The sequence below is a fragment of the Hordeum vulgare genome, chromosome 3H (assembly GCF_904849725.1).
Source record: "Hordeum vulgare subsp. vulgare chromosome 3H, MorexV3_pseudomolecules_assembly, whole genome shotgun sequence".
Classification (NCBI taxonomy): Eukaryota; Viridiplantae; Streptophyta; class Magnoliopsida; order Poales; family Poaceae; genus Hordeum; species Hordeum vulgare.
This window is the reverse complement of record NC_058520.1, coordinates 532,389,430-532,416,934: the sequence shown is the minus strand read 5'-3', so window position 1 is coordinate 532,416,934 and position 27,505 is coordinate 532,389,430. Positions and strand designations below refer to the sequence as shown.

Sequence of the window (27,505 nt, the reverse complement as noted above, 5' to 3'; positions counted from 1 at the left end):
TCGATTACCGTGCTCTCACTACCAAGACGACGAGGGTCAATTTTCCTATACCGGTCATGGCGGAGCTCCGGGAAAAGCCGCAAGGGCCACGCTTATTCCCTACGCTCGACTTGCGTTCTGGCTACCATCACGATCACTTCGAGTTTTTGGTGATGCTTTTCGGTCTTTCCAATGCGCCGGCGACATTCCAGGCCTTGTTGCACGACGTACTTCGGACTAGCTCAACCCTCCGAAGGCACCTTGGGAGCCGCTCAAGGAATTCCGCCAACATTTTCTAGACATCCAGCTCGAGTACGAGCTATTTGCGCAGGCGAGGAGAAATGTTATGATCAGATGCCCAGTTAGCCAAACTAGCCCAGTTATCTTAATAATATTAAGGGCTTAGCCCAAGTTATCTTAGTCATCTTAGAGTCCAAGTTATCTTAGTTATCTTAGAGTCCAAGTTATCAAGATTATATAAACCGATGTAAACAGCTCTTTTGGAATCAAGCAATAAGACAATTCTATTGTCCGGCTCCCTAACCCTAGCCACCGCCTCCTCTACTCGCCGTCGCCTCCTCCCTATGCCGAGACGGCACCGTCGGGCCGGCCGCCGCGCCCTCGTCTCCTCCAACCTCCCTCCTACCCTTATAACCTAATGCAGAGGACCGGTAGAACCCTAGTTTCTACCAATGTATGTCATGCAGTCTGTTAAAAGCTTCAACAAGCTTCGCCATGATGAATTGTGATTTCAAATCAATATTTACAAGGCTACTGATATCCGCAACAGATCAAAATTCAGAATTCCACGCGGGGAACAACCGTAATGTAATTGTGTTTCTACTTTCATAGCACCAGCTGCCATAACTGACCATACTAGCATAAACAAATAACAGGCAGCTCCAAGAATTTGTTAGTCTGTTCCTCGCAAGTATGAGCCTGACACTAGTCAGCATCTAGACTCTACATTTTGCATGCTCGGGTCATGTATTCCAAGATCCTGTACGTATATGAGCCCCGCCTGATCATCACCGCCATTCTTCACGAAATATCTACAGAACAAGTTTGCTTGAAATTTGTCGCGAGAGATCATCTCACCCGGATGAAGAACCAACCAACAGCATGGCACGTAGAAGTACCCAAAAAGCGACCATGGTATACCTCAGAGACATACTCACAAGCAGTCATACGTGAAATAATAGCCACGTGAAACGTGCCTGTCATGACGCGGCCCACCTGGTTAATAGACATAGACAAAGGCTGAAGGTGCCACATTGCCAGGTGCAATCTGCAGCAGGAACAGACCAAGCATGAACACGTAAATGTAGCAAATGTCAGTTAAAATAAATGGGTGACTACCAACACAAAGACACACGTAAAGATGCATGACACCAAGTTGTGTCTGTCTGTACTGAGTCTGCCAGAACATGCAAACAGAGATTGATGATTCATATCCCCTGGTTTCCTGCAAACTGACATTAGTAGACAACAATGTGCTCAAAGCTCAATTTGTTGCATAGCTATGTTAAGACAAGCATAGCTCGAAGTAAATTGACCAAAATATACTTATTATTATATAAAGAAAAGCATAGCCCCTGTACATGGACTCAAATCTATCCCCAGCTTTTCTTCACCGAAATTGACAGCAATCAATCATCGGCCCTTCAACGTACACCAGAATGGATATCATAAATATAGGTACAGGGCACAAGAATTGATACCCTGGGGCTGTTCACGGTAACCAGGAATCCTGATGAACTTTGTCTTGTCTTCCAAGTTCCCCTAAATCCTGGTTCATAAAATGCAGATCCAAAAACATGGACACTATTTTTCTAGATATAAACACTAGAAAAGGGTTTTACATGGCAGCAAAGGCTCAAAGCAACAATATATCAGACAACTAATGCACAGAGACATATATGAGGATAAAACAACTAGCTAAGGAACTTGTGCAGTGATGCAGTGTTGATGCTCATTGCTGAATGTACAAACCATCATGTCAACAGAGACAATTTGGCCATAAGTTGGATTTTTCTGGTTCAGCATACAGGCACATTACATGAAGAGACAACATCAACACGCACGGACTAGCGTCTCTCTAGAGAATCCCATAAATGCATAAGAGCACCACTACAGGATCAAGGAACATGCATAGTTGCATACCGTATAGTCTTACTTCCGCCGATTTGAAGCAATCTTGACAAAGAGCTCCTTCAAAACCGAAGGATAGGTGGTATATGCATGATCCCAGCCATTAGTTGCCATTACTGTTTGCAAGCACGAGGGAGACTGGACTTGGACAAACTTCATGCACGCCTCCTTCAATCCCTGGCACTGGTGCTGCTCGGCTAGAACAAGAGTGGACATCACCGAGCTCACACCTAATTGCTCAGACAACTGCTTTTCACAGATAAACTTGAGCTGTTGGAGATCATATCTGTCTGCCGCCACAAACAAGTCTTGCAGACATTGCAGCCTCATTTCATGTTGTACTACCTCCTCTACTTGTCCTTCTTCCAGATCCTGTGACTTTTCATCCTCGATCATGGGTAATAAATCTGTGTAGATGAAGCTAAGCAAAGCCCTGAACACTTTTGCTTCCATGTCTTTGATGTGTATGACGGTGGATGTCTCCTTCATGGGGCCAAAGAGCTGTGCCATGAAGACTTTAGACCTGGCTGCAAGCACACACCGGTGTGCGGCGAACCTCTCGCCGCTGACCTCAAATGTCACATCAGCACCCACTTTTGTTTGAAGGAGATTGCTCAAATGCTGGTGTATGTCAGAAAGGGTGCCACTGGCGCCCTCGGTTCTGGGATCCTTGGAAACAACCATGATGTCGCACCGGATGGTGAAACAATCACCCTTTAGATCCGATGATCGTTCGAGGGCATCTCTTCTCACAAACTTGTCGCTGCCCCAGTTAATAGCAGCACTGGAGAACCTGGAAGTCTTACTGGCTGCACGAATGTACATTGGATTCTGCTTCTCAACCTGGTCGATGAGACTAAAACTTAGCTTGGCCTCCACAACCATGTCGAGAGGGTCGTTGTCAAAGGGAAGGATAACGTTGAGAGAAATGAAGTCGGCGCAGTCCTTGTTTAAGCCGTTGGGGTAGTACTCGACATACCAATCATGGCCTCCCACTGTGAAAAGACTAGTGCTGGCACACTCGCCAGTGTGTAGCTCCTCTTTGGTGTGCGAGTAGCCCGTGACCATGAGCAGGTGGTACCCGCTGTCCGCAACGCCGGTGTAGATGGCCGACGTGTTGCAAGAGCTCTGATTCTCGCCGTCAATGACAGATACACCAGTGAACATCGACATGAGGAACCTGCCAGTCACCATTGAAACCCCAAGTTTCGGAGTTAGGGTATCCGCAAAAGGATTAATCTAGCCCAGTGTAACTGTGTAAGGCATCGTGTTTGTATTGTTTTGAGTGAGGAGCAGGATTCGAGGAAAAATGGTAGATTTTCTGTTCATTCTGTATACAATGTTGGAAGTAAATCAAGTGGAGATTGTGGTGTGTTAAGACAAACACCTCTGAAAATTAATGTGTTACCGTTTGTGGTTGGCTCTTAGGAATAATAACAGCATATTAACTAGGAGCAATCTGAATAAAAAGAGGTAAAATGTGCTTATAATTTTGAGGAGATGCCTGCTAATTTACATGAATGGTCTTTCCTTTGTGATTCTGTTCTCAAATTTACAGGCAATATATGATTTAAGCTGTTGATATCATCTCAGTAGGGGCTGCTTGGCCGTTCGAATGAAAGCTCCTTAATTCGACAAAAAGAAGAAGTTTCGGAGTTGGGATCATGAGCTGAGGGGCGAACCTGGGCTTGCGCCGGCGGCCGACCTCACGGAGTTGGAAGTCTCCGCCGTTCCACTCCCTGCGCCGCCCGCGCCGACGAGCTGAGGGGCAGATCTGGTAAAGTCTGGCTGACCTACCCTGGCGGCCGCACGGAGTCGCCCCCGCTCCACGCTGAGGCGCCGACGTCGCTCCTCCCCGGAAACAGAGCTCGCGCCGCCGCTCCACTGGCTGCGACGCCGCCTCGTTGAATACTAGAGCTAGGGTTGAATACCACGATGGCTGGGATTTTAACTCAAAAGCCTTTACAGCCCACGAGCTGCAAGCCCACCCATCATTCTCAGTTGTGCAAAGCCTGATCCACCTCAACACCTTAAAAGAACAAGGACAAAAAGGAAGTAAAAATTACTAATTAGGAAGTGTTCCTTTCAAAGATCACTCCCACATTTCCAGGTGCGATAAATAACGCACTGCATGCATGTCACTTGTCGTAACCTGAAAGTTCTTTCTTTTTTCGTAGATTTATATTTTTAAAATATTTTATCTCCTAAACCGTGCGTCCAAATGTCGAACTATTTTTACCGTTCGATTTCTCACGTCGAGATTTTTAAAACTAGATCCCATGTTAATAGGTTTGAACAAACTTTATTTTCATAAAAAAACCAGATAAAAAACAATGCCGCTCGCGATAGAAAAAAAACAAAAAACAATTTTTTCCGCGTTTTTCCTTTCTGAGAGCGTGTCTCTCACGAAGGCGAAATACCGTGGCTCTCGCAGAAACAAAATTGTGCCTTTCACAAAAAAAATGCGTTATTATTCCCTTTCAGAGAATCATGAGCGTGATTCTTACAGAGATAAAACCGTGCCTCTCGCGAGAAAAACAGAAAACACGTTATTGTTTTCCCTTTTCCAAGTGGCACGGTCATGTCTCTCACAAAGGTAAAATCGTGCCTCTCGAAAAAAACTGAAAACGCGTTTTTTTCGTTTTCGAAAGGCATGGCCATGCCTCTCGCGAAGGCAAAATCGTGCCTCTCGGCAAAGAAAAACCGTGCCTCTCACGAAAAAACCGTGTTCTTTCGCAAAAAAAAGATTTTTTTGCATCAAAAAGCTAAGAAAGACCGGCAAAAAACCAAAACATCAAAAAAAGGAAAAAAAACAATAGAAAAATCCTAAAGCGCGCGCGAAAAAATAGAAAAAGCGAAATTCAAAAGTCGTTACAGCTGAGAAAGCATCAAGTGACGGCACGTGGAAGTATTTGCTGCGAGGCTCCTGAAGAAGCGATCGCTAACTAGCGGCTTCCAATGGGAGCTCCTATACGCCGCTAACTGCGGCGATCATTAAGAGTGCGGGTACTGTAGTGATTTTCTAAAAAAATCATTTTATGTTATTTACTTTACTTTATATTTATTTTAATTCATTTCCTTATTTTTCTTGTTATTAAAAATTAAAAACAATTACAAAAAATGTTCAAAAGCTTAAAAATGTGTTCACAAAATTAAAAAATGTTTACATATTTAAAAAAATGTTTTGGATTTAAAAAAATTCATGTTTTCATATTTATTTGGATGTATCATAAAATGTTTTCATAATTTTAAATTTTTAACAAATTTTCAAAAGGATGTTTTTATTTTAAATACCTGGACAATTTTTTAAAGACAATTTTTTATGAAAATCGTCAATAAATTTAGAAAAGGACACAAACATTTTTTTTATGAAATCATGATTTCTTTTGTTAAAAACATATTAAATCCATGAATTATTTTCAAAATACGACTTTTTTTGAAAAATCGTGCTGTTTTTTGAAACACATTTTTTTTGAAACTATGAAAACATTTTGAAAGCAAGAACATTTTAATATAATTTGTTAATAGTATTTTGAACACGAGAATATTTTTTGAAAATAAAAATAAAAATTAGAGAGTGAAAAAAATAATATTATTTTCTGAAAATAAGAACATTTTTTTTGAAAATCCCAAACATTTTTTGAATATATTAAATATTTTAGTACTGCGTTGACGTACTGATTTGTTCAAATGCATATATCATTAAGAACACTCATAACGAGTGAACGATCGTTAGAAAGCCTAACAATTTTCGAAGGATTTGAATGATAATTTTGTGTCTACAAGTTCAGCTCGCAATCATGGCAAATCTGCTGAGTTCATCTTTTGATCACGATTTTCATGTTTGTTAACTATATTTGTCATCCTCACGGCAACTAAAATTACCTAAAAACATTAGTTTTGGTCTGCCTTCCGAGGGAACATTCAACATAAACTTTCCTCTGCGCCCCCCCTCCCCGCAAAAACAACATTCCTCTCCACTCAGCAGAGAGGTGCGTTGCCCGTGGATAAACAAGGAGAGCGTGTGAAGTGATGAACGCTTTACGGCACAATGATCTAGCAAAGCAGCACCACGATGAGTTGAGATGGGAGCAACGCACATGCACCGAGGGGGGGGGGGGGCTCGTGGGGCTGCAACGTAGTACTGATGTTGGAAATATGCCCTAGAGGCAATAATAAAATGGTTATTATCATATTTCCTTGTTCATGATAATCGTCTATTGTTCATGCTATAATTGTATTAACAAGAAACAGTAATACGTGTGTGAATAAATAGATCACAATGTGTCCCTAGCAAGCCTCTAGTTGGCTAGCTCGTTAATCAATAGATGATCATGGTTTCCTGATCATGGACATTAGATGTCATTGATAACGGGATCACATCATGGGGAGAATGATGTGATGGACAAGACCCAATCCTAAGCATAACACTAGATCGTATTGTTCGTATGCTAAAGCTTTTCTAATGTCAAGTGTCTTTTCCTTCGACCGTGAGATTGTGCAACTCTCGGATACCGTAGGAGTGCTTTGGGTGTATCAAACGTCACAACGTAACTGGGTGACTATAAAGGTGCACTACGGGTACCTCTGAAAGTGTCTGTTGGGTTGGTACGAATCGAGATCGGGATTTGTCAATCCGTGTGACGGAGAGGTATCTCTGGGCCCACTCGGTAGAACATCGTCATGAGCTCAATGTGACTAAGGAGTTAGTCACAGGATGACGTGCTACGGAACGAGTAAAGAGACTTACCGGTAACGAGATTGAACAAGGTATAGGTATACCGACGATCGAATCTCGGGCAAGTTCTATAACGACAAACAAAGGGAATTGTATACGGGATTGATTGAATCCTTGACATCGTGGTTCATCCGATGAGATCATCGTGGAACATGTGGGAGCCACCATGGGTATCCAGATCCCGCTGATGGTTATTGATCGGAGAGTGTCTCGGTCATGTCTGGATGCTTCCCGAACCCGTATGGTCTACACACTTAAGGTTCGATGACGCTAGGGTTATAGGGAAATGTTATACGAGGTTACCGAAAGTTGTTCGGAGTCCCGGATGAGATCCCGAACGTCACGAGGAGCTCCGGAATGGTCCGGAGGTAGAGATTGATATATAGGACGGATGGTTTTTGACACCGGAAATATTTCGTCACCGGTAGCGTACCGGGACCACCCGGACCATCGGAAATGGTCCCGGGGGTCCATAGGGAGGGGCCACCAGCCCCAAGAGGTAGCATGGGCCAAAAGGTGGAGGGCAACCAGACCAAAGTGGGTTGGTGCGCCTCCCACAAAGGGGCCCAAGGCGCAGGAGGTGGAGAGGGGGGGGGGACCCTAGGCGCTAGTGGGCCTAAGGCCCACCTAGGGGTGCGCCACCCCCTTCCCTGCCCTGGCCACCGCACCTCCCATCTGGGGGGGGGGGGCTGCCGCACCACCTAGGGTGGGAACCCTAGGGGTGGCACCCCCTCCCCTCCTGCTATATATAAGGAGGGGTTTGGGGCTGTTTTGCACACCGTTTCTTCTCTCCCTCGGCAAAGGCCTGCTCCCCTACTTCCTCCTTCTCCCACGGTGCTTGGCGAAGCCCTGCCGGGAGACCTTGTTTCTCCATCGACACCACGCCGTCGTGCTGCCGAAGATCTTCCCCAACCTCTCCCTCCTCCTTGCTGGATCAAGGTGTGGGAGACGTCACCGGGCTGCACGTGTGTTGAACGCGGAGGTGCTGTGGTTCGGCACTAGATCGGAATCACACCGCGATCTGAACGCCGCGAGTACGACTCCATCAACCGCGTTCTAGCAACGCTTTCGCTTAGCGATCTTCAAAGGTATGAAGATGCACTCACCCCTCTCTCGTTGATGGTCTCTCCATAGGAAGATCTGAATATGGCGTAGGAAAATTTGAATTTATGCTACGTTACCCAACAGTGGAATCCGAGCCAGGTTTTCTATGCGTAGATTCTATGCACGAGTAGAACACAAAAGGTTGTGGGCGATGATTTGTCAATTGCTTGCCGCTACTAGTATTATTCTTTTCCGGCGGTATTGTGGGATGAAGCGGCCCGGACCGACCTTACATGTACGCTTACGTGAGACTGGTTCCACCAACAGACATGCACACCGTGCATAAAGGTGGCTAGCGGGTGCCTGTCTCTCCCACTCTAGTAGGATTGGATTTGATGAAAAGGGTCCTTATGAAGGGTAAATAGCTTTGGCATATCATCGTTGTGGCTGTCACGTAGGTAAGAAGGCGTTCTTGCTAGAAACCCAAATCGTCCACGTAAAACTTGCAACAACAATTAGAGGACGCCTAACTTGTTTTTGCAGGGTTTGACATGTGATGTGATATGGCCAAAGTTGTGATGTTGCATGTGTGATGTATAAGATGATCCTGTTATTGTAATAGGATTCACGACTTGCATGTCGATGAGTATGACAACCGGCAGGAGCCATATGAGTTGTCTTAATTTATTGTATGAGATGCAACGCCATGTGTTTACTACTTTTACTTCATTGCTAACGGTTAGTTATAGTAGTAGTGATAGTAGTAGTTGGCGTGACGACTTCACGGAGACACGATGATGGAGATCATGATGATGGAAATCATGGTGTCACGCCGGTGAAAATGATGATCATGCGATCCCTGAAGATGGAGATCGAAAGAGCAAAGATGATAATGGCCATATCATGTCACTACATGATTGCATGTGATGTTTATCGTGTTTTTCATCTTATTGCTTAGAACGACGGTAGCATAATAAGATGATGTTGGGGAACGTCGCATGGGAAACAAAAAATTTGGTACGCGCACGAAGACCTATCATGGTGATGTCCATCTACGAGAGGAGATTTGGATCTATATACCCTTGTAGATCACACAACAGGAAGCGTTAAGAAACACGGTTGATGTAGTGGAACGTCTTCACGTCCCTCGATCAGCCCCGCGAACCGTCCCACGATCCGCTCTGATCTAGTGCCGAACGGACGGCACCTCCGCGTTCAGCACACGTACAACTCGATGATGATCTCCACCTTCTTGATCCAGCAAGAGGGGCGGAGAGGTAGAAGAGTTCTCCGACAGCGTGATGGCGTGCTGGTGGTGGTGATGATCTACTCTGACAGGGCTTCGCCTAAGCTTCGCATAAATACGATCTAGAGGAAAAACTACATGGTATAGGGTCGAGCAGCACGTGGCAAAGTTGTGTCTCAAAAACCCTCAATACCTCTAGTATATACAGGAGGGAGGGTGGGGAGGAGGCAGCCTCAAACCCTCAAGGTTTGGCCAAAATTGGAGGTGGAGGAGTCCTACTCCAATCCTACTTGGAGTAAGATTCCACCTTCCCACTTGGAAACTCTTTCCACCTTGTGTTTTTTTCCTTCTCAAACCTTATGGGCCTTAGTGGGAACTTATTCCAGCCCACTAGGGGCTGGTTTATCTCTTCCCATAGCCCATGAGACCCCTTGGGGCGTGACACCCCTCCCGATGGTCCCCGACACCCCTCCCGACACTCCCGGTACACTCACTACACCACAACACTACATTCTTAACACACAAGTTGGTCGGTATAACAACTTCCACCAACAGACAGTCTGTTGGGAAAAAGTATTGCCGACCAATCAGGTCTGTTGGGGAAAAACCAGACGGGAAAGCCCATTGCCGACCGACAAAGTTTTGCCGACCAACAGACCGATGATAGCACGAAGAAGTGCCGACCGACAGTCCATCGGCGATGTCATGGATCTTTCCCGACTGACGACCTGTTGGCCTTTGAAGTAACCTTTCCCAACCGATGTGTCGTTGATATTTTTGTTTTGCCGACCGACTGTCTGTTGTCCATGTATGAACCTTTCCCAACTGATGGCCTGATGGTGGCTTCTTTGCCGACCGACTTGCCGTCAGCCCTATCATAAACATTTCCCAACCAACAGTCTGATGATGTTTTGTTTTGCCAACCAACAATTCAGCAGATGCTGATGATATATATTATTTGGCCTTACTTGAACAATATCAACCACGTTAGATATCTAACTCACCATACGGTATGCATGTACTCCGAAATATTAAAACAGATGCAAACATATCGATTTTTGTTGCTCCGTTACACTTGCAAACATTTATGTTTGTTTGCTACGAAATACCCAGCTAATTAACGAGAGCCAAAATGTACATTGTTTCTACTCCATTGTTCCCAGTATGGCTAGTGCCTTCCTTGTCCTCTTGTCTTTCCTACAATGTTAACAACACAGATGACATAGTAAGGGTTATAGCGGATTTATAAAAATGCTCAGTATTTTAAGATTTTTATGTATTTTTTACTATTAGCAAGTAAAATGGCATCTAAATTGTGGAATATGAACATAGGCTCTGTGTCACTAAGTGACATGCACACAAGATCTTTTAATGATCAAAAGTTGGTTGCTACAATACAGTCTAAACATACAGTATAGTCACAACATTGAAAATGCATCCAACCATACAGTCAGGTTAAAATAAAGCTTTGTATAGTCTTGGGTAGAAAAATAAAGCTCCATTCATAAATTACTGACCACTACCAAATTAGTTCCAGACTGGAGGGCTCAAAGAAATAAAAATTCATGCCCTTAAAATAATTTGTATGCCACCAACAACTATTAACCCTGTCATTTCACAGCATATGATACAACCACCAACAACTATCCTGCTGCTACCAATTCATAGCATATGATACAACCACAAAAATCATCCACACTCCACTTTCCAATTAACAGCATATGTAAAGCTCTAACTATGCTACAACACGCAGTATAAACAGTATGATGTGTTGTATGTTTAGACTGCCAAAAATGATGTGATGTACAATATAAACAGTATAATTTGCACCAACTAAATGCATGACAAGAACTGTCCATGCTTGATAGCAGCAGACAAGCCACCAGCAAAAAAAGGCCTGACAAGTAGGAAAGAATGTGATGCTCCAGAGTAACATGTGCTTTGCGTAAATGCAGCTAAAATTGGTGGGTAGTTTACCGCTTCTTGCCAAGGAAAATTGTTTTCATAATGTACCTAATTTTGCATGCCGACATCAAATATAGAAGAGTTTCTTATTTCAGTGGTGCAGTGAATCGGACAAGACAGAAATAAGTACTCTAGTACATTTGAGAAGCAAGTTCAACTGCAAACTACCAGCTAAAATTATAGGGATCAAACAGAAGTGTACTCATATATAATCTATGCCCAGGGAAATAGAAGAGGTAAACAGAAGGATAAGATCAGTCACATAGCAGGACCAACTAAAAAATAAGATCAGTCACACAACAGCAGTTTTTATGCCCATTGTGGCAGCAACAGTTTTGTGCCCATTTATGACATTGCTCTGTTTTCCAATTTTCTACAGTGCTCTGTTTTCGTGATAACTCTATAATTGCTATGGTTTTGATCATGAACAAAATTCTATGAAGTCTCTAATTATTAACCCTGTCATTGCTATGGTTTTGGTCAAGGATAGTACCTTAACGGCGGGTCGAGGAAGATGCCCCTGGCTTGTAGGGCTTCATCTGGCAAAGTAATCATGAGTCAATATCTTAACGAGTGGCTCAGATAATAGGTAAGCACAGGCATGTCAAGCAAAATGATCTTAACGAGTGGCTCAGATAACGACGGGTCGTTTTGTTGCACATGCATGTCAAGCAAAAGGATCTACATTCTGGTTCTAAAATGGCACCAGGATATTCTGCACATTCTGGTTCTAAAATGGCACAAGGATATTCTGCACATGATCACCCTCAGATATGTTTCTACATTCTGGTTCCAAAATGGCACAAAAATATTCTACTTTGTGACAGAACATATATTGTGAGGTAAAGGAGAGGTAAAGGAGCAAAATCAATTTGATGCTACTTTGTGACAGAACATATATTGTTGGTGATTACCTTGCTAGATGGCCATGGAATGGACTTTGTGATAGCATCAGCAATACATTGTAAACCGTCACATTCAAAAGGCACCGTAGCATCCCTTCTGATCACAACATTGACAACAACCTCATAAGTCCCTGGTCCAAGGGGCTCTTCGCCCACAGTAGTGTCTGGATCAACTGAGATAATTGTTGCCTTAGCAACAGGAGTTTCAGGACCAGTCCATGCATATAGAAGCACATCCGTACCAATCTGAATCAATGATAATTTTAGAAACATGAAAATAATATAGAATTTAAACATATAGGTAAGCATGAGAAGATTACCAGGCTTTCATCTTCATGGGTTGATGAGCTTCTTGCAGGGGGCTTTGCAACAACTCTTCTACGAACAAAGGGCTCTTCATCATCCCCTTGATCATCTTCTTCGCCATCATTATCTTCCTCAACTGCAAGTCTTGAGTTCTATTTAGACAACAATATGGAAAACAAAGTTATTGCATGCAAGAAGGATTATTGATGCAATGAAAAGATGTGGAAATAGTTCTTTACTTCTCGAGAATTGGAATCGTTATGCGAGCTAGGAATTTCCATATCATGCCCTCTTTGTGAAGCCAACATCAATTCCATTCGGTCCAGTCGTTCATGCATTTCTAGCACATGCTCCTCCAGCATGCTAACACGATTTTCAGCTACTCGACGCCCTTCCATTGCAACTAGAACTCTTGTGCTCATTTTACCCCGTGTACCAGGTGTGCCCAAATCTTGAGGCGTTGGCCCTAGACCTAACACACGGACACGACCCCTTGGCTCCTTAATTCCACATACACGTGCAAACAGATCACCTTCTTTAATACTTTTTCCTTCCATTCAGGGTGTGTTTCAGCATTCTCTATGAGGTCTTTCTGCAAAATGACATTCACTTGCTATGTTAATTCTACTTGTACAATTTCTGAGTAATTCTACTTGTACAATTTCTGAGCATGGCAAAAGAGACTTACAATTGTTGCTGCTGCCTGAGGCACATAACTACCTTTCCTATCCCCTTTCTTGCATGTATGCGTTTCGATATAAACTTGATCTCTTCGAGGCTCATGCCCAAGTTTGACAGCCTGCAATCATTTATTTATGCATTAGCAACAGAGACTCTTGCTGCCATCTATTATATACTTAAAACGATAGAAAAGAGACGGCTAAGATACGTCTAGTGGCTACGAGGTAGATACTTGGTGACCTTTTATGGACACGCAATGATTGGAAAAATAAAATAAAATTATATCACCACCAACAATGACACTCATTGTAAAATGAAAAGTTATTCACAAAACTGGTGAAAATCATGGTAACTATTTTTATCATTTCATCGGCAACACGGGCATGACTCTTGCTGCCAGATGTATGAGGCACTGCCTTGGCACGATTCCTCTTTGCGATAGCACTGCGAGACTACAAGAAGAAAGAAAGGAAAGCAGATTTATACTATGAGTAGCCATGTTGACAGAGTGCTGCATGTATACTATGATTCAGCGGGATGGCTTACTTCAAATACCGAAGATCTCCAGTAAGTAATAAGGGCCTTCCAATCAGCTTCACTAATTCTGCTATCACGTCTTTTCATAAGTTGTGCATCAGTGAGTGTAGCATCAAACTTGTGCCTCTTCAAATCTGACTTCCAATCCTTCCATTTTATGTGTGAAGTGTTGATAACAAAGCTCAAAGCGGATGAATCTAGATCATAAAATGCCTATTAAAAAGAGAGAAACCAGGAAACTCAGTTAGACAAGAATTGAAATAGTGTACGTTAATCAAACTATGCCCATTTATACCTTCAAGGTCTCCCACACCAACAACTTCTTGTCTATATCAACATCTCGCCAATCTAACTCTGCAAGTGGTATATGCTTCCTCACCAAAGTACCAATGAAATTGGTAAATTCAGTGGCATCTGGCCCAACAGGCTGGCCATTCCCATTAAGTGGAATATGGATTTTGGGTTGATTGAGCCTAGCATATATGTTAGCCTTTTGAGTAATTTTTCGTCCACCTTTCTTTTGACTACCTTCATCATCAAGCTCAAGAGTAATTTCTTCATGCAAAGAAAATTAACATAGTCATACAACAATTCTAGCAAGTGACATTAGGATACAATATGAGCAACTATACTACAATACCTTTGGAAGGCTGATGCTCAGGATCTACATGATCTTGATCTTTTGATACCATAGACCTCAAAACGCGCCCTTCATATCGAGAATTAATGTTATCCTTGGTTTTTTCCATTCACAGCCCTCATCCCTATCGCCTCCCTCATCTAGATTTGGAGGAATGGCAGAAGAAGAGACACGTTCACCATGAAATATCCACTGCTTGTAGCCATCTACAAATCCCTCGCATACCAGGTGCTCACGGACTTCAGATTCTTCTCTCTAGTACGAGTTCACACAGTTTTTGCAAGGACATAAGATTTTATTCTCGACTGATGATTTAGTAAATGCGTAGCCTAGGATTTTGGCGAGCCCATGTAAGTACTTCTCTGTATGCCTACATGCAAGTGTACATGTGCAGTGTGTTATATAAAGTTTCGGCATCTAAGAAATTTAAAATATATATGTGGCATTATACCTATGTACATCCATCCAACTTCTATCCATGGTAGCTAGCTTCACACTTGGTAACAAGAATCCTAATAACCAACCTAGTTACACACTACAAAAATTAGTGTCAAACATAAGGAGGCATCTCTACATATTCATGGCATCCACACATATGGACGACATCTGGACTTGAGTGGGGCAGAGGAACTCACTTGAGTGAATGCAGTAAGCACGTCAATGGATGGTCTCTTCAAGATGAGCTCCCATGGTGCAGCCTCCTGAAGAAAAAATTGCATAAGAACCGAAGCCTAAGCAAAACCTTCAATTTATGTTCATGGGCAACATCCATTGGGTTATGCTAGGAATACACTAAGATAACAACTTCAGTAAATCTTGGAGTCGACATTTGTTATTAAACTCATCAATTTTCACTAGCAAATATTCTGCTAGGTAAAATCAAATACCAAAAGCTGATTGCTAAGTACCAAATATTCTGCTACTAGATCTTCTTCCTCCGCTCAGTAGTACGAGTAGTGGTTCTCTGTGCTACCTGCAAGAAAACAAGATAGTTTAAGTAAGGTCACAGAGAGGAGCTGCACCTCAACTAAATGTGAGAAAGTTTGGAAACTGTGCATCTATTAAAAATAATAGTGATTAAGTACTTCAGAGCTACCACCCCCTTAATTTTATTGAATTGCAATTTACTGATTCTAACTTGCCCCTCACCTCATCAAGTTTTTCAGGCTCCTCATATAAGTTACTAAGAGTGTGTTATAGCTGACGAGAGGCTTCATTAAAATAGCACAAACAGGTACAGGATTAAACTTACAACAACTAAACTTGAGAGCTGCAAGGCAAATAATAGAACCCATCCCACGAACTCCTAAAAATCTGTGCTAAAAAGAACCAAAAAGTGTATGATAGTACACAGTCCTTATCATAAATAGGTTCCCTAGATTTACAATAGTATGTCCACAACTAATCCTAATAAGCAAACTAATCTATACCTAACCTGGCAACACAAACCTAATAATATCTCCACAACTAATCCTAACCTGGCAAACTACTGCAGGCAACGCAAGGCAGTAGCGACAGGGGAGGCACAAGGCAGTGGTGGAGACCGGGGTGACCGAGGGCAGTGGGGTGGCGGGGGACGACACGGGCCGGTGCGGGGGCCGGCGCTGGGCGGCGTAACAGCTGCAGGACGGCGCGGCGCGGGGAGGAGCTGGGAGGCGCAGGGCGGAGCTGCGCGGCGCGGGGCGGCGGGGGCGGCGGGGGACGACGCGGGCGGCGGGGCTGGTGAGGCATGCACGGGAGACTTTTGTGTTGGAGAAGATAAGGCACGGGAGAAGATAAGGCAAGGAAAAAATAGGGGAAAAAGACCGCGAGTTGGGCTGAATTGGCGCTAAAATTTGGTGATTCCCGCGTTAGGCCCATTTAGTGTCCCACTGTTGGTCGGGATTATTTGCCGATCGACGATCCGATGGGCACAAGACCTTTCCCGACCGACCGCTCGACAGGAAAGTTTCTGGTATTACCGACCGACTGTTTGTTATTGTTAGTTAGATTTCCCGACCGACTGTTTGTCATAAGTTTTTCTGACAAACAGTCGGTCGGCGATACTGACTTTTCCCAACACCCGTCCGTAGGGAATGCACTGTCGTGGTGTAGTGACTACCGATGATCCCGAAACTTTTTCGGTGACCAAAACAGGACTTCCTATATATCAATCTTTACCTCCGGACCATTCCGGAGCTCCTCGTGACGTCCTGGATCTCATCTGGGACCCCGAACAACTTTCGGTTACCAACACCTATAACTCAACTATACCGAAACATCACCGAACCTTAAGTGTGCAGACCCTGCGGGTTCGAGAACTATGTAGACATGACCCGAGACACTCCTCGGTAAATATCCAATAGCGGTACCTGGATGCCCATATTGGATCCTACATATTCTCCGAAGAACTTATCGGTTGAACCTCAGTGTCAAGGATTCATATAATCCCGTATGTCATTCCCTTTGTCCTTCGGTATGTTACTTGCCCGAGATTTGATCGTCGGTATCCGCATACCTATTTCAATCTCATTACCGGCAAGTCTCTTTACTCGTTCCGTAATACAAGATCCCATGACTTACACTTAGTCACATTGCTTGCAAGGCTTGTGTGCGATGTTGTATTACCGAGTGGGCCCCGAGAGACCTCTCCGTCACACGGAGTGACAAATCCCAGTCTTGATCCATACTAACTCAACGGACACCTTCGGAGATACCTGTAGAGCACCTTTATAGTCACCCAGTTACATTGCGACGTTTGATGCACACAAGGTATTCCTCCGGTTCCAGTGATTTATATGATCTCATGGTCATAGGAACGAATACTTGACACGCAAAAAACAATAGCAATAAAATGACACGATCAATATGCTGCGTTCATAGTTTGGGTCTTGTCCATCACATGATTCTCCTAATGATGTGATCCCGTTATCAAGTGACAACACTTGCCTATGGCCAGGAAACCTTGACCATCTTTGATCAACGAACTAGTCAACTAGAGGATCACTAGGGACAGTGTGTTGTCTATGTATCCACACATGTATTCGAGTTTCCAATCAATACATTTCTAGCATGGATAATAAATGATTATTATGAACAAGGAAATATAACAATAACTAATTTATTATTACCTCTAGCGCATATTTCCAACAGTCTCCCACTTGCACTAGAGTCAATAATCTAGTTCACATCACCATGTGATTTTAACGAATCCAACACCCATATAGTTCTGGGGTCTGATCACGTCTTGCTCGTGAGTGAGGTTTTAGTCAACGGTTCTGAATCTTTCAGATCCGTGTGTGCTTTAGAAATCTTTATTTCATCTTATAGATGCTGCTACTACGTGCTATTCGGGAATACTCCAAATATATACTCTACTATACGAAAACTTTTTACTACTCATAGTTATTCGGATTAGTGTCAAAGCTTGCATCAACGTAACCCTTTACAACGAACTCTTCAACCACCTCCATAATCGAGAAAAATTCCTTAGTCTATTAGTTACTAAGGATAACTTTGACCGCTGTTCAGTGATTCAATCCTGGATCACTCTCTGTACCTCTTAACAGACTTGTGGCAAGGCACACATCAGGTGCGGTACACAACATGGCATACTGTAGAGTCTATGGCTAAGGCATAGGGGACGACCTTCGTTCTTTCTCTTTCTTCTGTCGTGGTCGGGCTTTTGAGTCTTGCTCATATTCACACCTTACAACACAACCAAGAACTCCTTCTTTGCTGATCTATTTTGAACTCCTTCAAAAACTTGTCAAGGCATGCATTTCATTAGAAAGTTCTGTTTAGCATTTTTTATCTATCTCCATAGATGTTGATGCTCAATGTTTAAGTAGCTCTATCCATGTCTTCCTTTGAAAATCCCCTTTCAAACAACCTTTATGCATTATAGAAATTCTACATTACTTACGATCAACAATATGTCAACCACATATACTTATCAGAAATTCTATAGTGCTCCCACTCACTTCTTTGGAAATACAAGTTTCTCATAAACCTTGCACAAACCCAAAAGCTTTGATCATCTCATCAAAGAGTATATTCCAACTCCGAGATGCTTGCACCAGTCCATAAAAGGATCGCTAGAGCTTCCATACTTGTTAGTATCCTTAGGATCGACAAAACCTTCTGATTGTATCACATACAATCTTTCCTCAAGGAAACCGTCGAGGAAACAATGTTTTGACTTCCTATGTGCAATATTTCACAAATAATGCAGCAACTACTAACATAATTCCAACAGACTTTTAGCATCTCTACAAGTGAGAAAGTCACATCATAGTCAACTCTTTGATCTTGTCGAAAACATCTTTGCGACAAGTCGAGCTTTTCTTAATAGTGACTTATCACCATCATTGTTTGTCTTCCTTTTAAAGATCCATCTTTACTTAATAGTCTTACTACCATCAAGTAGTTCTTCCAAAGTCTACACTTTGTTTTATACATGGATCCTCTCTCGGATTTCATGGCCTCCAGCCATTTGTCGAAATCCAGGCCCACCATTGCTTCTCCATAACTCGTAGGTTCATTGTTGTTCAACAACATGACCTCCAAGACAGGGTTACCGTACCACTCTATAGTAGTACGTGACCTTTGTCGACCTACGAGGTTTGTATTAACTTGATCCGAAGCTCTAATGATCACCATCATCAACTTCTACTTCAATTGGTGTAGGCGCCACATGAACATCTTCCTGCGCCCTGCTACACACACGTTGAAGTGACGATTCACTAACCACATTAAGTTCCACCACCCTCCCACTCAATTCTTTCGAGAGAAACCTTTCCTCAAGAAAGGACCTGTTTCTAGAAACAAACACTTTGCTTCCGGATCTGAGATAGGAGATGCACCCAACTGTTTTGGATATCCTATGAAGATGCATTTATCCGCTTTGGGTTCGAGCTTATCAAACTGAAACTTTTTCACATAAGCGTCGCAACCCCAAACTTTCAAGAAACTTCAGCTTAGATTTCTCAAAACCTCAGTCCATACTGTGTCATCTCAACGGAATTACGCGGTGCCCTATTTAAAGTGAATGCGGTTGTCTCTAATGTATAACCCATAAATGAGAGTGGTAATTCGATAAGAGACATCATAGTATGCGCCATATCAAATAGGTCGCGGCTATGGCACCATCACACCATGGTATTCTTGGTGGCATGAATTGCGAAACAACTTCCACATTGTCTTAACTGTGTACCAAAATTCGCAACTCAGATATTCATCTCTATGATCATACCGTAGACAGTTTATCCTCTTGTTACGACGAACTTCACTCTGAAACAGAATTGAACTATTTTCAATATTTCAGACTTGTGATTCATTAAGTAAATACTCCTGTATCTACTCAAATCGTCACTGAAGTAAGAACATAATGATATCCAATGCGTGCCTCAGCACCCATTGGACTGCATACATCAAAATGTATTACTTACAACAAATTACTATCTTGTTTCATCTCAATGAAAACAAGGCCTTGCTCATGTGGTATGATTTGCATGTCACAAGTGATTCAAAATCAAGTGAGTATAAAGATCCATCAGCATGGAGCCTCTTCATGCAATTTATACCAACATGACTCAAGCAGCAGTGCCACAAGTAAGTGGTACTATCATCTTTACCTTGTATCTTTTGGCACCAATATCATGAACATGTGTAACACTACGATCGAGATTCAATAAACCATTGAAGGTGTTTATTCAAGCAAATAGAGTAACCATTATTCTCTTTAAATGAATAATCGTATTGCAATAAACACGATCCAATCATGTTCATGCTCAACGCAAGCACCAAATAACAATTATTTAGGTTTAACACCAAACCCGATGGTAGAGGGAGTGTGCGATGTTTGATCATATCAACCTTGGAAACACTTCCAACATGTATCGTTACCTCGCCTTTAGCTAGTCTCCGTTTATTCCGTAGCTTTCATTTCGAGTTACTAATGACTTAGCAACCGAACCGGTATCCAATACCCTTATGCTACTAGGAGTACTAGTAAAGTACACATCAATATCATGTATATCAAATATACTTCTGTCGACTTTGCCAGCCTTCTTATCTACCAAGCATCTAGGGTAGCTCCGCCTCAGTGACCGTTTCCCTCATAACAGAAGCACTTAGTTTTGGGTTTGGGTTCAATTTTGGGTTTCTTCATTAGAGCAGCAACTGGTTTGGCATTTCATGAAGTATCCCTTCTAGCCCTTGCCCTTCTTGAAACTAGTGGTTTTACTAACCATCAACAATTGATGCTCCTTCTTGATTTCTACTTTCGCAGTGTCAAACATTGTGAATCACTTAAGGATCATCATATCTATCCTTGATTTGTTTATAGTTCATCACGAAGCTCTAGCAGCTTAGTGGCAGTGACTTTGGAGAACCATCACTATCTCATCTGGAAGATTAACTCCCACTTGATTCAAGCAATTGTTGTACTCAGACAATCTGAGAACATGCTCAACGATTTGAGCTTTTCTCCTTTACTTTGTAGGCAAAGAATCTTTTCGGAGGTCTTATATCTCTCAACAAGGGCACAAGCATGAAATCTCAATTTCATCTCTTTGAACATCTCTTATGTTCTGCGACATTTTCAAAACGTCTTCAGCGCCTTGCTTCTAAGCCATTAAGTATTGCGCACTGAACTATCATGTAATCATCAAAGACGTGTATGTCAGATGTTGAAAACATCCACAGACGACGCCCGAGGTGCAGCACACCGAGTGGTGCATTAAGGACATAAGCCTTCTGCACAGCAATGAGGACAATCCTCAGTTTTACGGACTCAGTCCGCAAAGCTGCTACTATTAACTTTCAACTAAATTTTCTCTAGGAACATATAAAAACAGTAGAGCTATAGTGCAAGCTACATCGTAATTCGCAAAGAACATTAGACTATGTTCCTGATAATTAGTTCAATTAATCATATTACTTAAGAACTCCCACTCAAAAAGTACATCTCTCTAGTCATTTGAGTGGTACATGATCCAAATCCACTATCTCAAGTCCGATCATCACGTGAGTCGAGAATAGTTTCAGTGGTAAGCATCTCTATGCTAATCATATCAACTATACGATTCATGCTCGACCTTTCGGTCTCTTGTGTTCCGAGGCCATGTCTGCACATGCTAGGATCGTCAAGTTTAACCCGAGTGTTCCGCGTGTGCAACTCTTTTGCACTCGTTGTATGTGAACATTGAGTCTATCACACCCGATCATCACGTGGTATCTCGAAACGACGAACTGTAGCAACGGTGCATAGTCGGGGAGAACACAATTTCATCTTGAAATTTTAGTGAGAGATCACCTCATAATGCTACCGTCGTTCTAAGCAAAATAAGGTGCATAAAAGGATTAACATCACATGCAATTCATAAGTGACATGATATGACCATCATCACGTGCTTCTTGATCTCCATCACCAAAGCACCGGCACGATCTTCATGTCATCGGCGCCATACGATGATCTCCATCAACGTGTCGCCATCGGGGTTGTCGTGCTACTCATGCTATTACTACTAAAGCTACGTCCTAGCAATATAGTAAACGCATCTGCAAGCACACACATTAGTTTAAAGACAACCCTATGGCTCCTGCCGGTTGCCGTACCATCGACGTGCAAGTCGATATTAACTATTACAACATGATCATCTCATACATCCAATATATCACATCACGTCATTGGCCATATCATATCACAAGCATACCCTGCAAAAAAAAGTTAGACGTCCTCTAATTGTTGTTGCATGTTTTACGTGGTTGCAGTGGGTATCTAGTAGATCGCATCTTACTTGCACAAATACCACAACGGAGATGTGCAAATTGCTATCTAACCTCTCCAAGGACCGCCTCGGTCAAAACCAATTCAACTAAAGTTGAAGAAACCAACACCCGCCAGTCATCTTTATGCAATGAGGTTGCATGTCAAGCGATGAAACCAGTCTCTCGTAAGCGTACGAGTAATGTTGGTCTGAGCCGCTTCGATCCAACAATACCGCGGAATCAAGAAAATACTAAGGAGGGCAGCAAATCGCAAATCACCGCCCACAAAAACTTTTGTGTTCTACTCGAGATAACATCTACGCATGAACCTAGCTCATGATGCCACTGTTGGGGAACGTCGCATGGGAAACAAAAAATTTCCTACGCGCACGAAGACCTATCATGGTGATGTCCATCTATGAGAGGAGATTTGGATCTACGTACCCTTGTAGATCACATAGCAGGAAGCATTAAGAAACGCGGTTGATGTAGTGGACCTCCTTCACGTCCCTCGATCAGCCCCGTGAACCATCCCACGAACCGTCTCACGATCCGCTCCGATCTAGTGCCGAACGGACGACACCTCCGCGTTCAGCACACGTACAGCTCGATGACGATCTCCATCTTCTTGATCCAGCAAGAGTGGGCGGAGAGGTAGAAGAGTTCTCCGGCAGCGTGACGGCGCGCCGGTGGTGGTGATGATCTACTCCGACATGGCTTCGCCTAAGCTCCGCAGAAATACGATCTAGAGGAAAAATAGCGTGGTATAGGGTCGAGCAGCACGTGTCAAAGTTGTGTCTCAAAAACCCTCAATACCTCTAGTGTATATAGGAGGGAGGGTGGGGAGGAGGCAGCCCCAAGCCCTCAATGTTTGGCCGAAATTGGAGGTGGAGGAGTCCTACTCCAATCCTACTTGGAGTAGGATTCCACCTTCCCACTTGGAAACTCTTTCCACCTTGTGTTTTTTCCTTCTCAAACCTTATGGGCCTTAGTGGGAACTTATTCCAGCCCACTAGGGGCTGGTTTATCTCTTCCCATAGCCCATGAGACCCCTTGGGACGTGACACCCCTCCCGATGGTCCCCGACACCCCTCCCTGCACTCCCGGTACACTACCGATGAGCCCGAAACTTTTTCGGTGACCAAAACAGGACTTCCTATATACCAACCTTTACCTACGGACCATTTCGGAGTTCCTCGTGACGTCCTGGATCTCATCTGGGACTCCTAAAAACTTTCGGTTACCAACACCTATAACTCAACTATACCGAAACGTCACCGAACCTTAAGTGTGCAGACCCTGCGTGTTCGAGAACTATGTAGACATGACCCGAGACACTCCTCGGTCAATATCCAATAGCGGGACCTGGATGCCCATATTGGATCCTACATATTCTCCGAAGATCTTATCGGTTGAACCTCAGTGTCAAGGATTCATATAATCATGTATGTCATTCGCTTTGTCCTTCGGTATGTTACTTGCCCGAGATTTGATCGTCGGTATTGATACGTCTCCGTAGTATCTACTTTTCCAAACTCTTTTGCCCTTGTTTTGGACACTAATTTGCATGATTTGAATGGAACTAACCCTGACTGACGCTGTTTTCAGCAGAATTGCCATGGTGTTGTCTTTGTGCAGAAATGAAAGTTCTCGGAACGTCCTGAAAATTTACGGAGAATTTTTCTGGAAAATATGAAAAAATACCTGCGCAAAAATCCACCAGAGGGGATGGGCCAGTGGGCCACAAGCCCTGTTGCCGCGGCCACCCCCTGGTCGCGGCAACCAAGCTTGTGGGGCCCACGGGTCTCTGCCGCCCCCAAACTCAGCTCTATAAATTCACTTTCGCCTAGAAAAAAATCAGAAGAGAAGATTTCATCGCGTTTGTGATACGGAGGCGCCGCCACATCCTGTTCTTCATCTGGAGGACAGATCTGGAGTCCGTTTTGGGCTCCGGAGAGGGGAAATCATCACCATCGTCATCATCAACGTTCTTCCCTCTCCAATTCCATGAAGCTCTTCATCGTTCGTGAGTAATCTATTCGTAGGCTCGTTGGGCGGTGATGAGTAGGATGAGATCTATCATGTAATCGAGTTATTTTTGACGGGGATTGATCCCTAGTATCCACTATGTTCTGAGATTGATGTTGCTACTACTTTGCCATGCTTAATGCTTGTCACTAGGGCCCGAGTGCCATGATTTCAGATCTGAAATTGTTATGTTGTCACCAATATATGTGTGTTTTAGATCCGATCTTGCAAGTTGTAGTTACCTACTATGTGTTATGACCCGGCAACCCTGGAGTGACAATAACTGGAACCACTCCCGGTGATGACCATAGTTTGAGGAGTTCATGTGTTCACCAAGTGCTAATGCGTTGTTCCGGTTCTTTATTAAAAGAAGAACCTTAATATCCTGTAGTATCCTTTTGGACCCCGCTGCCATGGGAGGGATGGACAATAGATGTCATGCAAGTTCTTTTCCCTAAGCATGTATGACTACACACGGAATGCATGCCTACATCACATTGACGAACGGGAGCTAGCCACATATCTCTCCGTGTTATAACTGTTGCATGATGAATATCATCCAGACGAATCACCAACCCATTGCCTACGAGTTTGTCCCACTGCTGCTGTTACTTGTTTTGCTTTGCTGCTGTTACTTGTCTTGCTCTGCTGCTACTGCTGTTACTTGTTTTGCTTTGCTGCTGTTACTACTGTCGCTTGCTACTGCTGTTACTTGCTACTGTTGCTACTTGCTACTGCTATCACTACTGCTGTTCCTTGCCACTGTTGTTACTCGTTACACTGTTGCTACCTGCTACAATACTGGTTCGCTCGGCGTTGACGGGAAAAGACAATTTCCGTCAACAGGCAACTTCTGGCGCCATCGATACGACAGTTAGGAATAGTCTACTGTCAACAGATCGTTTCTGACACTGTTGTTATCATCCTACTTTGCTGCTGATACTTTGCTTGCGGATACTAATCTTTCAGGTGTGGTTGAATCTGACACATTCAGCTGCTAATACTCGAGAGTATTCTCTCACCTCCTGACTGGCATACCAACAAATTTGGGTCGAATACTCTACTCTCGAAAACAGCCGCGAACCCACGAGCTAGTGGGCCATGGCAAGACAATTGCTAATTGTTGAGCAACTGGGAGCAGTTCTGGCTCTGTTGTCGCGAAGGCATCAAGTCAAGGACTCGTCAACAACATTCTTCTAGTGTCGTTCCCAGGGACTGCCGTCAGCAGGTATCTGCATACCTATTTCAATCTCGTTACCGGCAAGTCTCTTTACTCGTTCCGTAATACAAGATCCTGTGACTTACACTTAGTCACATTGCTTGCAAGGCTTGTGTGTGATGTTGTATTACCGAGTGGGCCCCGAGATACCTCTCCGTCACACGGAGTGACAAATCCCAGTCTTGATCCATACTAACTCAACGGACACCTTCGGAGATACCTGTAGAGCACCTTTATAGTCACCCAGTTACGTTGCGATGTTTGATGCACACAAGGTATTCCTCCGGTGCCAGTGATTTATATGATCTCATGGTCATAGGAACAAATACTTGACACGCAAAAAACAATAGGAATAAAACGACACGATCAATATGCTACGTTCATAGTTTGGGTCTTGTCCATCACATGATTCTCCTAATGATGTGATCCCATTATCAAGTGACAACACTTGCCTATGGCCAGGAAACCTTGACCATCTTTGATCAACGAACTAGTCAACTAGAGGCTCACTAGGGATGGTGTGTTGTCTATGTATCTACACATGTATTTGAGTTTCCAATCAATACAATTCTAGCATGGATAATAAACGATTATTATGAACAAGGAAATATAATAATAACTAAGTAATTATTGCCTCTGGGCATATTTCCAACAGATGATCCCTCTTTAAAATTTTGAGAACGTATTCCCCTAAGTGTGCACCGTTGCGAAGGATCGTTGTCTCGAAGCACCATGTGATGATCGGGTGTGATAGATTCTAACGTTCGCATACAACGGGTGTAAGCCAGATTTACACACGCGAAACACTTAGGTTGACTTGACGAGCTTAGCATGTACAGACATGACCTCGAATACAAGACACCGAAAGGTCGAACATGAGTCGTATGGTTGAATACGATCAGCATGAAGTTCCTCACCATGACGACTAGTCCGTCTCACGTGATGATTGGACACGGGTTAGTCAACATGGATCATGTATCACTTAGATGACTAGAGGGATGTCGATTTAAGTGGGAGTTCATACTTAATTTGATTAAATGAACTTAATTGTCATGAACTTAGTCTAAAAGTTGTCTTTATAAATATTGTAGATGGCCAACGTCAACCTCAATTTCAACGCATTCCTAGAGAAAAACAAGCTGAAAGATGATGGTAGCAACTACGCGGACTGGGTCCGCAATTTTAAGCTCGTCCTTGAAGCAGCTAAAAAGGCTTACGTCCTTGAATGCGCCGCTAGGTGACCCTCCTGCTCCCGAAGCAGCCCAGGACATTCTGAACGTCTAGCAAACGCGGAGTGATGACTACTCTCTGGTTAGGTGTGGCATGTTATACAGTTTGGAAACGGGGCTCCAAAGGCGTTTTGAGCAACACAGTGCATATGAGATGTTCCAAGAGTTGAAACTAGTTTTTCAAGCTCATGCCCGTGTCGAGAGATATGAAGTCTCTGACAAGTTCTTTAGCTGTAAGATGGAGGAGAACAGTTCTGTTAGTGAGCACATACTCAAAATGTCTGGGTTACACAGTCGTCTGACTTCACTTGGAGTCGAACTTCCGGATGATGCTATAATTGACAGAATCCTCCAGTCTCTCCCACCAAGCTACAAAGGTTTTGTGCTGAACTACAACACGCAAGGGATGGAGAAGACCATTCCCGAGTTGTACTCGATGCTCAAGTCTGCAGAAGTAGAAATCAAGAAAGAGCATCAAGTGTTGATGGTCAACAAGACCACCAGTTTCAAGAAGGGAAAGGGTAAGAACAACTTCAAGAAAGACGGCAAAGCCGTTGCCGCGCCCGGTAAGCCAGATAACGGGAAGAAGAAAAAGAATGGACCCAAGCCTGAGACTGAGTGCTTCTATTGCAAAGGAAAAGGTCACTGGAAGCGGAACTGCCCCAAGTACTTAGCGGACAAGAAGGCCAGCAACGTTAAAGTTATATGTGATATACATGTTATTGATGTGTACCTTACCAGCGCTCGTAGTAGCTCCTGGGTATTTGAGACCGGTGTTGTTGCTCACATTTGCAACTCAAATCAGGAACTGCGGAATAAGCGGAGACTGGCCAAGGATGAGGTGACGATTTGCGTCGGGAATGGCTCCAAGGTCGATGTGATTGCCGTCTGCACGCTACCTCTACATCTACCGTCGGGATTAGTTTTAAACCTTAATAATTGTTATTTAGTACCAGCTTTGAGCATGATTATTGTATCAGGGTCTTGCTTAATGCGAGACGGCTACTCATTTAAGTCAGAGAATAATGGTTGTTCTATTTATATGAGTGATATGTGTTATGGTCATGCTCCGCTGGTGAATGGTT

General features: G+C 43.4%; 1 protein-coding gene across 1 annotated transcript; it reads right to left on the bottom strand.

The window, feature by feature from the left end:
- Positions 1–1,918: 1,918 nt before the first annotated feature.
- Positions 1,919–4,059, bottom strand: LOC123444743 (BTB/POZ and MATH domain-containing protein 3-like). The gene is made up of 2 exons (XM_045121566.1): positions 3,813–4,059; positions 1,919–3,310 (listed from the first exon to the last, which is right to left on the bottom strand). Exon 2 carries the CDS (start codon positions 3,301–3,303, stop codon positions 2,152–2,154), a length of 1,152 nt encoding a protein of 383 aa, XP_044977501.1. The 5' UTR covers positions 3,304–3,310; positions 3,813–4,059; the 3' UTR covers positions 1,919–2,151.
- Between the last annotated feature and the right edge of the window lie 23,446 nt (positions 4,060–27,505).